The sequence below is a fragment of the Xyrauchen texanus genome, chromosome 29 (assembly GCF_025860055.1).
Source record: "Xyrauchen texanus isolate HMW12.3.18 chromosome 29, RBS_HiC_50CHRs, whole genome shotgun sequence".
Taxonomy (NCBI): Eukaryota; Metazoa; Chordata; class Actinopteri; order Cypriniformes; family Catostomidae; genus Xyrauchen; species Xyrauchen texanus.
In genome coordinates, this window is record NC_068304.1 from 38480465 (window position 1) to 38494729 (window position 14265).

Consider the following 14265-nt stretch of genomic DNA (forward strand, 5'->3'; position numbering starts at 1 on the left):
CTATAAATATATTGACTTGAACTTATTTGCTCCGCAATATTCTCTTCAAACTGTTGCTGAAAGAGAAAACTCACTGTTGAAGTGGACAGTTCACATTAATCAGGCTATAGCGCCCCTTGTGGCAGTGTTGAGGATGTCACGCGTACATGCATTGCATTGCATTGAATTGCGGCCTGACACGTTTTTGGATCGCAACAATGCACTAAATTGAGCTTGCTTGGCTAGAAGCACCTGCGTTCACATACTTGCAAAGAGCATGTTTATGGCCTTAAGTATAAACAATCATAAAAGTACTAGTTGCTCATGAGTTGTGATGAAAGAAACCAATATTCATAGGAATAAACGGTAGAATGATGGTATTTGTTCACCACTGCAGTACTTCTCAATAAGTGACTGATAATACGGCTTCAGTCTCTCAACATCTGGCAGCTCTGTGCTCCTGATGTACAAATCAAACTTACTGTTGGAGGAAAGACAAATAGACGCATGTTATTGATCTTACTAAGGCAAAACTCACAGAAAGGGGTCAAATCCTCAGTATGTGGCTTACAAAATGGACACATGTTCTTTCATTGTGAAACTGGTGACATACTTAAATTCTTTGACCCAGGGCAGCATCTGCTGGTCTTTCTCGTTGCATAAGTGCATGTAGTCTCCATTAGGATGCCGGGGGTAGGAGGAGTGGAATCGGATCATGCATTGACCCTGTTGGACGTGTTAATGGAAAGATTCTTTTAGGATACTTTGGCTTTCCGTACAGGGCCATGATTTTCCCAATGTCATGGATCAGACCAACTAGTTGGAACCAATCTGGAGACAGGTTTACATTAGTTAAAATGAGTTAAATTCACCTTTGCACTGCTGAGTTTTACTATATGACTAAACAAAAAATTCAACAAGAGCAAAATAAATGACATATTTCCATACTTCTCTGACTATTTCTGCTGTATGTACTGCAGAATAACATACTTCCATACTGTTCACACTAGTTCAGACATATATAATGTCAGACTTTGTTTTCAGGTCATGATAGGCTGTTGATAAAAATGCACTTATGTCACACTGACCCAGATTGTCAGAGTGGTAATGATTTGTGTACACTCGGACACACACACACTCATCCAAAGTAATGTAGTCCTACCTGCCTCATTAGTGAGTGAGTGAGTGGTAGAGAGAGAGAGTGAGTGAGTGGGAGTGAGAGAGTGAGTGAGTGAGTGGTAGAGAGAGAGAGCGCGAGTGAGTGGTAGAGAGAGAGAGCGAGTGAGAGGGTGAGTGAGTGAGTGGTAGAGTGAGTGAGTGGGTGGTAGAGAGAGAGAGTGAGTGGTAGAGAGAGAGAGAGAGTGAGTGGTAGAGAGAGTGAGTGAGTGAGTGGTAGAGAGAGAGAGCGAGTGAGTGGTAGAGAGAGAGAGAGAGAGAGAGAGTGAGTGGTGAGTGAGTGAGTGAGTGGGTGGTAGAGAGAGTGAGTGGGTGGTAGAGAGAGAGAGGAGAGAGAGTGAGTGAGTGAGTGGGTGGTAGAGAGAGAGAGAGAGAGTGTGAGTGAGTGAGTGGGTGGTAGAGAGAGTGAGTGGGTGGTAGAGAGAGTGGTGAGAGAGTGAGTGAGTGGGTGGTAGAGAGAGAGTGAGTGAGTGAGTGAGTGGGTGGTAGAGAGAGTGAGTGAGTGGGTGGTAGAGAGAGAGTGAGTGAGTGGGTGGTAGAGAGAGTGAGTGGGTGGTAGAGAGAGAGAGAGAGTGAGTGAGTGAGTGGGTGGTTGAGAGAGAGAGAGAGAGAGAGAGAGAGAGAGAGAGAGTGAGTGAGGGTTGGTTGGTTGGTTGACAAAGACTTTTTTTTTTTTTTTTTAAGATTACAAACTGGTAATTACAATGATATTATGGTCCCCATAATACTAAACACTTATACTAAATACTGTTTTTTTTTTTTTTTTTTTGTTTTTTTTAAATGCAGAAAGGTTTTTTGTGAGAGTTTGGGGATAGAATATATAGCTCGTACAGTATAAAGATCATTATGTCTACTGAGATTCCTCATGATGATTGGTGCACCAGTGTGTGTGTGTGTGTGTGTGTGTTTGCGAGCTATTACAGGTAAGTAAATGAGTCTGAAAATGAAGTGAGGCAACATATGCATTTATGTTGTTTATTGACACAGCTACGTTAAAATGCACTACAGAAATGAATAAAACTACAAACGTTTAGTCACTGTACACATAAGAAATATTGACATCTCAAAAGCTTTTGTTAACTTAGAATTAAATAACATCTCTTCCATTCAAGTCAATGCCATCATAGGTGATAAAATCATCTCTCTTTTAAAGTGCTTTACATGTTTAATGGAAACATTTGACCTATGTGATTCATGAGTATAATCTTGCACATCATTCCACCATTGACACCACTATGAGAGACTAGTTTGTGTGGTTGTTTAGGGCCATGTGCTTGTTCGGCCAGTTGTTGTCCATGTTTTATTCAGTATTTGTGTTTGTATGTTGGCACACACATCATCAGTCATTGTTGAAAGTTTGAGAGTGTAATAGATGAACATTTGACATCTTAAAAGCTAAAATGGGAATATGTAGTGGCCCCAAGAAGTATTTGGACACTTAACAGCTGCTGTGTTTAATGTTTTCCATTTTAAAAGCCTTTCTCCTAGTTTAATGTACAGAGACTGCTACAAGCCATACATAGGTTTTATTCCACGAAGAGTGTAAACACTGGGACTCTGTGACCGTTATTGATATCGCTGTTTGATTATGCATACCAACATGTCAATGTTGGCTCAACCAATGGTGTCAGTTTGGGGCAGGACTTCCTGTTTGCCAGCCAATGGCAGTCATTATTTTTGCAATTTCATTTTGGCGACGTAATGGTGCAGAAACAGCCCGATTTTGGCTCAGGTGGTAGAGCGGGTCGGCTGCCAATCGCAGTGTTGGTTGTTTGATTCCCGGCCCACATGCCGAAGTGTGCTTGGGCAAGACACTGAACCCCAAGTTGCTCCCAATCGCAGGTGCCTTGCATGGCAGCTCTGCCACCATTGGTGTATGAGTGTGAATGGGTGATTGGGACACAGTGTAAAGCGCTTTGGTAATCTCTAAGGTTAAAAAAAGTGCTTTAAAGTGCAGAACATTTACCACTCTATAACAGGATGTTTACTCACAAGATGTGCATGTCGAAGCTATGTCCGGCTTTGGCTGGCTAGGTCAAGGGTGATTTGTTTCAGATTAGAAAGCGAGAGAAAGACGGCAATCTTCTCAGTCAGTGTGGGATTACTGTAAAGATAATGAAGCTTCAAGATGCTCCTTTATAAGAGGGTATCAAGTATTAAAAGTGAGAGGCAGCTTAGTGGTACTCTTTAAGACTCTGGTTATGACCTGTCAGTACAGTCCAGTGTTAAAGTCAACAGAAATCTGCTTTCATAACCAATTTTACTTCCTATTGTGTCATAAATCATAGCGAAAGAAGATAATCAACGAGAATAAATGTAGAATGTGACTTGATTTTTATCCAGTGGGAATTGATTTTTACCACAGATCGTTGATGTCATCTGAAAAGGAACATTGTTTTAATTATATTTTGATGAAATATTAGAAAGACAAACATATCTTTCTTTGGAATCGGGGCGGATATAGGCATGGGCGACATTAGCAGTTGTGCACCCCCCCGGTCAACAACTTTGAGGTGGCGGCGCGCGGTCAACAACTTTGAGGTGGCGGCGCACGGTCAACAACTTTGAGGTGCCTGCGTACGGTCAACAACTATGGTGGTGGCGCGCGGTCAACAACTGAGGCGTGCGTACGGTCAACAACTTTGAGGTGGTGGCGTGCGGTCAACAACTGAGGCGTGCGTACGGTCAACAACTTTGAGGTGGTGGCGTGCGGTCAACAACTTTGAGGTGGCGGCGCGCGGTCAACAACTTTGAGGTGGCGGCGCGCGGTCAACAACTTTGAGGTGGCGGCGCGCGGTCAACAACTTTGAGGTGGTGGCGTGCGGTCAACAACTGAGGCGTGCGTACGGTCAACAACTTTGAGGTGGCGGCGCGCGGTCGACAACTTTGAGGTGGCGGCGCGCGGTCGACAACTTTGAGGTGGCGGCGCGCGGTCGACAACTTTGAGGTGGCGGCGTACGGTCAACAACTTTGAGGTGGCGGCGCGCGGTCAACAACTTTGAGGTGGCGGCGCGCGGTCAACAACTTTGAGGTGCCTGCGTACAGTCAACAACTTTGAGGTGGTGGCGCGCGGTCAACAACTTTGAGGGTGTTGAGGGGGCGCATTGAATCGGGTTTCACCCAGGGCGCCAAACAAGCTAGAACCGCAACTGTTTGGAATAACGTGCACTGTTGAATCTAAGACTAGGAATGTGTGTTAGGAAAGTAAATGGGCTCAATTCAAAGTAGCCTCATTGACCTTTTTTTTCTACTATGGAAGACAAAAGATGATGTTAGGCAGAAGTTAGCCTCGGTCACCGTTCACTTTTATCGCATCTCTTTAACGTACAATGAAAGTGAATTGTGTCTGAGGCAAAAATTTTGCCTAATTTCTCCTTTTTTTTCCGCACTGACTTTAAATGGAGCTGTAAATTTGTAGGCAAAACCAGAAGACTTAGTCGCATTTGTTCCCTCAGGATTTTCCTCTGGATTCCAAAGGAAATTCTAAAACGCTAATTGTCTTACGCGATTGAATATCCCTGTTGTTGAAGGCAGCTGATGAATGCTGTTTGTTGTCCGGTGGTGTCTGTAGTCTACTGTTGTCACACTTTTGGATGGGTTTTCTGATGGACCATGCAGCCACAATGTCTTATCCATAACTATGTGGACTTCTCGGGTTGATCGGTGAGTCTCTTCTTCCGCTTAGTCCAGTCAGCTGGTAGAGGCGGTGACTGAGGTTCTGCACCTGGCAGGTGCCGAGCACGCATCCCACACGCATCAGCTGACCCCGTGACACTCTGTGAACATGCCGGCGTTCCCGGAAATGTCCCTGAGCGCTGTTGTGTTGATTGGATGGACTCACTGGAGGTCCTTTATGCACGAGGGCTCTCCAGACTTCACTTCGCTCTCTCGCGCCGGTACTCGAAGCTATTGGAGGAATGGGGACAGTTTCCATGGTGATACTGCCCCCTGTTTCTGGGAGCTTCCCGGGGTTTCTGGGAAAACTTAATCTGGTGATAGAAAGAGAAATAATTTGGGTGACTACCTTTTGGAGCTAATAAACATGCACATGCTGACTAAATCTAAAACTGTTGTTTAAAATGCATCTGACAATACTTAATACATTCACACAGAACCCTGCTGAAAATAACTACTTTAACCAGCCTGTGAATGTTTTCTGGTCTTAGCTGGTTTAAACTGGTCTCCTAACGAGGCCAAGCTTGTTTTCAACTGGTCTCATAGCCTGCTCAATCTGTTGCTGGTTTATCTTGTAGGCAAGAAAGAAACAGCCTAAACCAGCTTAAGATGGTTTGTTGGTTTTAGCTGGTCTTAGCTGGTTTAAGATGGTCTCCCAGCCAGACCAAGCTGTTTTTCAGCTGGTCTAGATGTTTTCCTAGCCTGGTCAAGCTGTTACTGGTTTAACTTAAAGGCAAGAATGAAACAGCCTAAGCTGGTTTGCTGGTCTTAGCTGGTTTAAGATGGTCTCCTAGCCAGACCAAGCTGGTCTAGATGTTTTCCTAGCCTAGTCAAGCTGTTACTGGTTTAACTTAAAGGCAAGAATGACACAGCCTAAGCTGGTTTGCTGGTCTTAGCTGGTTTAAGATGGTCTCCTAGCCAGACCAGGCTGGTTTTCAGCTGGTCTAGATGTTTTCCTAGCCTAGTCAAGCTGTTACTGGTTTAACTTAAAGGCAACAATGAAACAGCCTAAGCTGGTTTGCTGGTCTTAGCTGGTTTAAGATGGTCTAAATGGCCTCCTAGCCTCTCTGGCTTGGTCTTCTCATGAGATATTCGGGAATACAGTATAATGGTAAATGACAGTACATATAACAGTAAATAAACAGTAAAGGAGGTCTGACTGAGATAATAAAAGTATATAAACTTTTTGACTGAGCGTGTAAAGATTGTCTAAATCTCTGCTTTACAAATGTTCTGTCTACAGAATTACCTCTCTGTTGTCTTTAAGAGGACTTGTGACTATATTTGCGGTTTTCTCTTTTTCTGTATTTTCAGTGCCTCTTTAGGTAACAAGTTGAATATTTAAAGTTTCTAATATCTATTTTAATGATCACTGAGCTATTTAACGTGACCTTGAGTGTGCATGATAGCCATGTATCTGTATGCATATGTGTGTGCGTGCATGGATTTTGTTTGGGATTTTCAATGTGTGTTTATGTTACGTATTAGTGGGGGATATATGGTAATGCTTTCGTCTTAAATTCTAATCCTTATCAGAATGTATCTGAACGGGATTAGTCTGGACTGGTTCAAACAAATGCATAACTGCAGCAGTATACAAACGCAACCACTTCCCCCGTGTACGTAAGCTTTAAAAACATTCCTGGTCACTGTGTCCCTCAGTGCTTTGTGGTCTAAACTGTAAAGAGTATTTAAATGGTTATGACATTAGTCCCATGTACACCTTTGGTCAACACTTGGAATGAGGTTATTTTGGCCTTTATGCCACTTTTTAATGGCACAGTAGAGAGACGATACAATTTAGGGTGAAGAGGAGGAACTGGGATTGTAGCAAGCCGGATTCAAACCTACAACTCTGTGTGTGAGAGCATATGCACTAACTTGAGAGAGACACGTGTGGGCAGCACCTGAATAGCTGGTATTACGTTATGTTTTGATATGGTATACAGGTTCTGTTAGTAGACCCTGGCGATATCACATCTCCGGTTTTGGGGCTAGTACAGGTCTGTAACCAGGGCTGGACTGGGAAGAGAAATCGGCCTGGGATTTTACACGGCAACTGGGGTGTTCGGAGGCTCATTTTAGCATATCTCTGCCCATTTGGCACGTTTCGCGGCCGACCCACTGGCCCGCTCTGTTCTCCCGATGGCCAGTCCGCCCTGATCGGCCCCAAAGTGTGTCGGCCCACCGGGAAAATGCCCGGTATGCCAGATTACTAGTCCAGCCCTGTCTGTAACCAAGTAGTAAATTAGAGCTGTTGACACTGAGTTGGGTCTCTTATTTGGTGAATATTGAAAAGGATCTGTCTGTCCGTCCCGATTAAAACCTGCTTCTTATGTAATTTAACACACCCTTGTTGCAGTCGTACCTAAGATTAGATAAGAAACACCTCTACTACTTCATGAAAGTCTGCTAAAGTGAAATCGGCCAGGAGAGCAAAACATGATAGACTTGTAGCAGGCCATCATGGTTACACAATAGCCCTGTCCCAACATGAACCCTTCTAAGCCTCTTCACCGAGCTACAGTCCTACTGCTTCACTGGTTCATTCACAGACTTAAGATTGAGGTGCTATCTCTCACTCACACACACACACACACACACACACACACACACACAGGTCTGTGAATATGGAAGCAATAGGCTGAAGAGTTTCTTGGAAAACCGAGCAGGTGAAGAGGAAGAGGGGGAGATGCATTGTGGCGTTTTATTCTGCTTTAAGGATGAATGGAGAGGAACTAAGAGAGAATGAGAGAAAGGAGACTATATCTAGAAGTTTCAGGACGAGGAGGAGAAAGATCGTTGAGGAGAGTTCCCACATTAGTGCGCTGCATGGGGCCTGAGAGAGAGGTGTTGGAATGAAGTAGTATCCAACTTAATCAGACAATCTGATGTTGCAAGCCACTCTTTGAGAGGCACATTTTAAAAATGGGGCTAGAGAGAGCTAATTTGGGTGAGAAATGGCCTTAAATCCACATCCTTCCTGGTGCATGTGTGAGCAAAAGAGGATTTAATTTGCAGCTGAACATTAAAGTCCTCAATCACTAAGTGTTTGTGAGCTCACCGTTTATTTGACCTTTCACACATACAGTGTGTTCAGATTTATGTTGTGAGCTTGTTGCCCCTTTGAAGGCCACAATGAAGAACCTTTCCAACCCACCAGGAGAGGGAGCCACTGAGCTTGGGTCGAGTCAAGTTAAGCTCAATCAACAGCATTTGTGGCCTTGTGTAATATTGATTACCACCAAAATATATATATATATATATAGACGCATCCATTTTTTTATAAAACCAAAAAAGCATCAATGGAGGTTCCAGTGAGGCACTTACAATGGAAGTGAATGGGGCCAATTTCTTTGTGGTTTGAAGGCAGAAATGTGAAGCTTATCATTTTTGTATTCCTCTATTAAAACTATTGTGTTATCTAAGCTGTAAAGTTGTTTAAATCGTCATTTTTATGGTCACTTTAGTGTTTACGGCGTTATGTCGTCATGCTAACAAGTTGTAAAATTGCATAGTACTACTCAGAAAAGATTAGCAAGCGATTTTTATCACACTAAATCATGCTAACATGTATATTATTTATGTCTTGTGGCTACACTTTTGAAACGGTGAGTATTTTCATGTTTACGGATTTGGCCCCCCATTCGCTTCCATTGTAAGTGCCTCACTGGAACCCGGCATTTCCCTTTAAACCTAGCACTGAGACTGTAAACATCCCAAAACAAAAGGTACAGTGCCCCCCAAAAAAGTATATTTGGACTGTTACAGTAAGCCACACTTAGCATGAATGCCCTTGCATCACAAAACAAAGCATCAAACCAAGTGGCATTTGCTAACAAATAAAAATGTGCTTGTTCTGTCTTTTTGTTGTGCAAAACAGTGCATGCATGCATACATTTTAAATGCGGCTAAATGTCCAAATACTATTTTTGGGCCACTAAAAGAGACATCCAGGTGTGATGGCGTCTAAAGAAGGCATAGTTCACATGCATCATTCATATTTCTCCTAGTCAGTGTTAGAAATAGCGCACTCTGTGTCATGACTAAGCAGTGACGATGTGGAAATCTGAGTAACTACGTTACAGGTTGCACGTCTCTCTCGCGCGCGCTCTGTGCCAACTGAAGGCAGTCAAGTGACACTTGCTCATTCAGACGTGCAGGCGACACACGCATACACTTAAACTTTAACTAAGAATAACTTTGTTACGCAACTCACAAAAACAAATAAATGAAATCAACCTCCATCTAATTTGGAGCGCAATAGCGCACGGGCTCTAAACCAACCTTTCCAAATTTTGCCTCCAGGATATTGGGCTTAATATTTACCATATATATGCAGTTAGAGAGTCATGCATTTACAGATTTTTACTCTGTATATAGTGCGGCTCATATCGGTACACCGGTGAACCGGGCGTAAAACTCACCTGTTGCGCACCGGCTGTGCCAGTGTTTGGAGAGGCAGCAGAAACGCGCACACGAGCAGCAGTGGTTTCATCGTGTCCACGGAAACCCGACTGTAGTTTTGTTATAATGACTAATAATATTCCTCGGCCTAGATGCGCACCTGTGGAAGTAAGGACAGATCAATCAGAATTGATTAGATTGCCATTAAAGTTCAGGCGCATTTGGAGATGAAGCTGGCCAGAGTCCGTCATTTTCCATTATCCAGTGTTAAATCGAAATTTTTTGGAGACAGAAAAGCGTGTATATGCTGTTTTGCCGTGTGCAAAGAACTTTAAACCTCTCAGACGCCGGACTGAACGATTCTCCTCCCAACAAATCAGAGTCCTTCTTGGATAGAGCAGCTCATTAAATACTCAGAGGGAGGAGACACGTAATAACTGACACTCAACTCCATTATTAAAGCTCCGAATGCTGTTTGGTTCAACTTATTACTGTTATCATGAATGCAGTTATCCTCCTGAGAGTCATAAATTAATTTGGCATCATTTTAGTGGACTGTTTTCAGTTTCAAGTATCTTCAGTTATTAAGAAAACACGCCCATTTTTAAAATCAGTAGCAGTTCTGACTCACATTGCGCCCAATTTGAGATCAGACATGATGATGAGGAGGCAACAACTGAAAAACAAATGTAGGCCTATAGGCATTTATATATAAATGAATGATTCATTGCTTTTATTTATAGGCTTAGAAGTGCATATAAGTGAATCGGTGAATCGTTTATTTGAACCGATTCATTTGCGCGCGCGCTAAACAATTTGATTAAAAACAACAAGCCTAATGTAGGATTAATGTAGCCTACTAAAACCGTGATACTGATAGACCAAATTTAGTATGCACCCTATTAATGATGCATATAATATATACATACAGATAAGCAGATGAGCTGTCCCTGTCTTAGACTAGTACATTAAGCGTTTATTGTGCAACTTTTGCGCGTTGCGTTCAGATTCTGGCTGCATTTCTGGTTAGAAATGTATTATTTTACTACATTATTACATTTTATTTACTACTAAATAAAATACTAAAATGTGTATTTTTTTTATTTTTTTTATTTAATTTTTTTATACCAAATGATTGATTTTGGGGGTTTGTGGCCAAATTAGTAACATTTAATAATGGCTAATATTATAATAGTATTAATAAAATATAAAAATATAAAATGTTTGTCATTTATAATGTCATATTTGTATATAGTTTGTATTGCTTGCTTTATTATACATTATAAAACAAATATATACTGTGTGTGTGTGTGTGTGTGTGTGCGTGTGTATAATGTATGTACAATATTTCTCTATAAATGTTTTTTTGCACATACCACTATTTTATAGCTTTATTTTTTATCATATTTGCTCTTTATATCTACAGTATTGTATATTACTGTTTTTATAGCTTTATATTTGTATTACCTCTTGTTCTTGTTCTCAAGTTACTATCTATTTAACCATTTTTATTTTCAGTGGTGAGCTTGTATAAAAACATTGGCTTATTTCATTGCCAACATGTAGGTCACAGTTCGCTTTTTTCTGGTCACAAAATATATAAAGATTTAAAAAAAATATTTTTTTTTTTGTTTTAATATTGATGGAACATAATTTGTGTGAAAATAAATAATAACAGAATGTTGTTTTGACTAAAATGCAGTTTAAAATAAATAAATAAATAAATAAATAAATGTGGCGAGGGTGGCTATTACCCCACACTTGGGGTAAAAGGCCCCCAGAGGGTTTATAGTGATTTCCTGTTGATATTGGGACAATAGTTATAGGGCAAAATTAAAAGTTACAAATGAAGATAATCCATATTTAATAACTTCTGCAGAAAGGGTGCACCATGTCCTGTTAAATCACATGTGGCGTTTCATTAAATCAATAATCAAATGAAACTCCATTGTGATTGATCAGTCAATGTGAGCCCGCTTTGAACATTTTTCATCTTAAATCTGTTCCCCCCACTGAAGAAAAACAATGGGTTTAATAGGGGCCTTCAGCCCTTTCAATGAGTGGGCTTTTTACCCCAAATTCTATCCTTTACTTATCGGACAGTTATTGAACTGAAAATGACAAATACATGTTTGGGATTTTCATTATACATACATGTGCAACATTCTGGAGGCTTGGGTAGCTCAGCGAGTAAAGACTCTTGACTACCACACATGGGGGCGTGCTGAGTGACTCCAGCCACGTCTCCTAGGCAACCAAATTGGCCCGGTTGCTAGGGAGGGTAGAGTCACGTTGGGGTAACCTCCTCGTGGTCGCTATAATGTGGTTCTGTCTCTCGGTGGGGCGTGTGGTGAGTTGTGCGTGGATGCCGTGGAGAATAGCGTGAAGCCTCCTCACGCACTAGGTCTCCGCGGTAACGCGCTCAACAAGCCACGTGACATGATGCGTGGATTGACGGTCTCGGATGCGGAGGCAACTGAGATTCGTCCTCAGCCACACGGATTGAGGCGAATCACAACGCCACGACGAGGACTTGGAGTACATTGGGAATTGGGCGTTCCAAATTGAGGAGAAAGTGTGAGGCCATTAGCCCTGTTGTACCCTACTGTTGTTTACTGTTGTTGTGCTGATACCCAAAAGTTTTTTTTTATATCTTAATTAATGTTTGGACACACCCTACCTTATGTCATGCACAGTACACAAATATTTATTTTGACCTTAGGTGAGACCTTATTCTGAAGATCAAACAGGATAAAAGTGTGTTGTGGTTTAATAGATCTTGTCTGTCTAGCTCATGCTGTCCTGTACCCTTTTAAAGAGGATTTTAAAGGCATCAATAACGAATCTGCTAGTGTTAACAAGAGGCAGCCGCAGATGAGTTGCCCTGTGTGCGTGCGTGCGTGCGTGCGTGTGTGTGTGTGTGTGTCTCGGTTGTGAGTGTTCAGGTGTATTGTTTAAAAGGCCATTTTATAGTTCTCATTTGATCTTGATTTTTGGAGCAGTGTACTCGTCTAAGTAGAATAACAGCAATTGAGTTGTGTATTTATCAAGCAGTTGCATAAAGGTCGAGGTTTTTGTGTCCGTGTGTGTTCAGAGGCAACACGCACACACATTTATTTATGCTGTATGTGTGTCTTTTAAAGAGCTTGGGATATTTATGACATCTCAGAGGGTCATAAATGATATCATAAATGATGGGCAGCTCAAAGTTTGGTGTGTTTGTTGGTCATGGCATGGGAAAAGTTACTATTAGTTTGCTTGTTAATAAATGGAAGTGCTAGAATTGGGATGATGTCCATTTGAAAACTGTTTTTGACTCATTATTGTTTTATGCTGAGGTGACTTGTACGGGCGATGAAGTTAATTATTTCCATGTTTGACTGGCTTCCGGTCTGCCATCTGTGTTTATCTGTCTTTATCTGTCTATCATACACAGCTACTGTGTTTTAAAGGGATAGTTCACCCAAAACTGAAATGCCATCCCAAATGTGTTTGACTTTCTTCTGCTGAACACAAAGAAAGTTTTTTATAAGAATATTTCCTCTATGCAGGTCCATACAATGCGAGTGAATGGTGACCAGAACTTTGAAGCTCCAAAAAGCACATAAAGGCAGCATAAAAGTAATCCATTCGACTCCAGTGGTTTAATCCATGTCTTCAGAGGCAATCCATGTGGTTTTGGGTGAGAACAGACCCAAATATAATTCCTTTCACTGCACATTTTTCCATTGCAAGCTCAATTACACTTCCTAATGCTTGACACATGCACAGAGTGCTAGATGGGACTAGGAAGAAATCACGATTGCCAAGGAGACTGCTGTCAAAATGTATATTGAAAATGAGGAACATTGTGTTCTGTTCTCACCCAAATCGACCGGATCGCTTCAGAAGACATTGGTTAAACCACTGGAGTCGTATGGATCACTTTTATGCTGCCTTAATGTACTTTTTGAAACTTAAAGTTCTGGTCACCATTCACTTGCATTGTATGGACCTACAGAGCTGAGATACTCTTCTGAAAATCTTCATTTGTGTTCTGCTGAAGAAAGTCACTCACATGGATGACATGAGGGTGAGTAAATTATGAGAGAATTTACATTTTTGGGTGAACTGTTCCTTCAAAGGGATTGTTCGATCAAAAATGACAATTCCGTCATTATATACTCACCCTCATATCGCTAAAACACTGATGACATTCTGTCTTATGCAAAACATTAATAACATATTTAAGAATGATGTAATCATGGATTTCCATACAATAGCAGTTGATAAAAGCATCATAAAAGCTGAAGTTTAATACATTTGGTTTGGGGTTTATTCAAATCACTAACTACTGTAGTTTGCTAGCATTGACCAACATCACTAACTAGCATCAGCTCAGACCTGTTCTGTTTTTACAGACGCTGTGTGTCTTTGTGTGTGTGTGTGTGTGTGTGTGTGTGTATTCTTCTGCATCTTGGGTTAGATGGCAACATGATATACTTCAGGTCATGCCTCAGTAAGCTCACACAGAGGTGTGTGTGTGTGTGTGTGTGTGTGTGTGTGTGTGTGTGTGTGTGTGTGTGCGTGTGCGCGCTCGCTCGCTCGCTCTCCAAGTGTCTATCTTCTCTTCATTATTATCCACAAGAGAATTGTTGAGAGCCGGGTTTTTCAAACTGGATTCCAGGGATGCCCAGGGCCCCTCAAGGGGTGGGAGGGGGTCCGTGGACAATTTCAGAGAATAAACAGTGTATGTATGTGTATATATATATATATATATATTAATAAACATATACCAAAATTAGAATTTATAAAGTAATTCTGTTGTGCATTAATACAATTACTCAAGTTCTTAGAGGACAATAATGTCAGCGTCAACAAACTGTCCTACAAATATTATAGATTAATATTATTTTAAACTTTCACTGTCCTGATCATAACTACCAAATATTCATTAATTTTCAGGATTTTAACCCTTTAAATGCCAGTTTGTATATATAATGCCACTGTTGTTTTTTACACACACATTTGTAAATACACACATACAAA

The 14265-nt window shown here is 41.3% G+C and overlaps 1 protein-coding gene across 1 annotated transcript; it reads right to left on the bottom strand.

Moving 5' to 3' along the window:
• Window positions 1-4783: 4783 nt before the first annotated feature.
• On the bottom strand, window positions 4784-9597 carry LOC127623222 (protein ADM2-like). Its single transcript, XM_052097558.1, has 2 exons — window positions 9258-9597; window positions 4784-5144 (listed from the first exon to the last, which is right to left on the bottom strand). Exons 1-2 carry the CDS (start codon window positions 9326-9328, stop codon window positions 4784-4786), a joined length of 432 nt encoding a protein of 143 aa, XP_051953518.1. The 5' UTR covers window positions 9329-9597.
• Window positions 9598-14265: the final 4668 nt, after the last annotated feature.

Bases quoted from the DNA above. Each gene is read 5' to 3' on its own strand.
- LOC127623222 (XM_052097558.1), bottom strand. From the start codon at position 9,328: ATGAAACCACTGCTGCTCGTGTGCGCGTTTCTGCTGCCTCTCCAAACA. The intron at 5,145-9,257 runs GTGAGTTTTACG...TTCTATCACCAG, and splicing joins GCACAGCCGGTGCGCAACAG to ATTAAGTTTTCCCAGAAACC.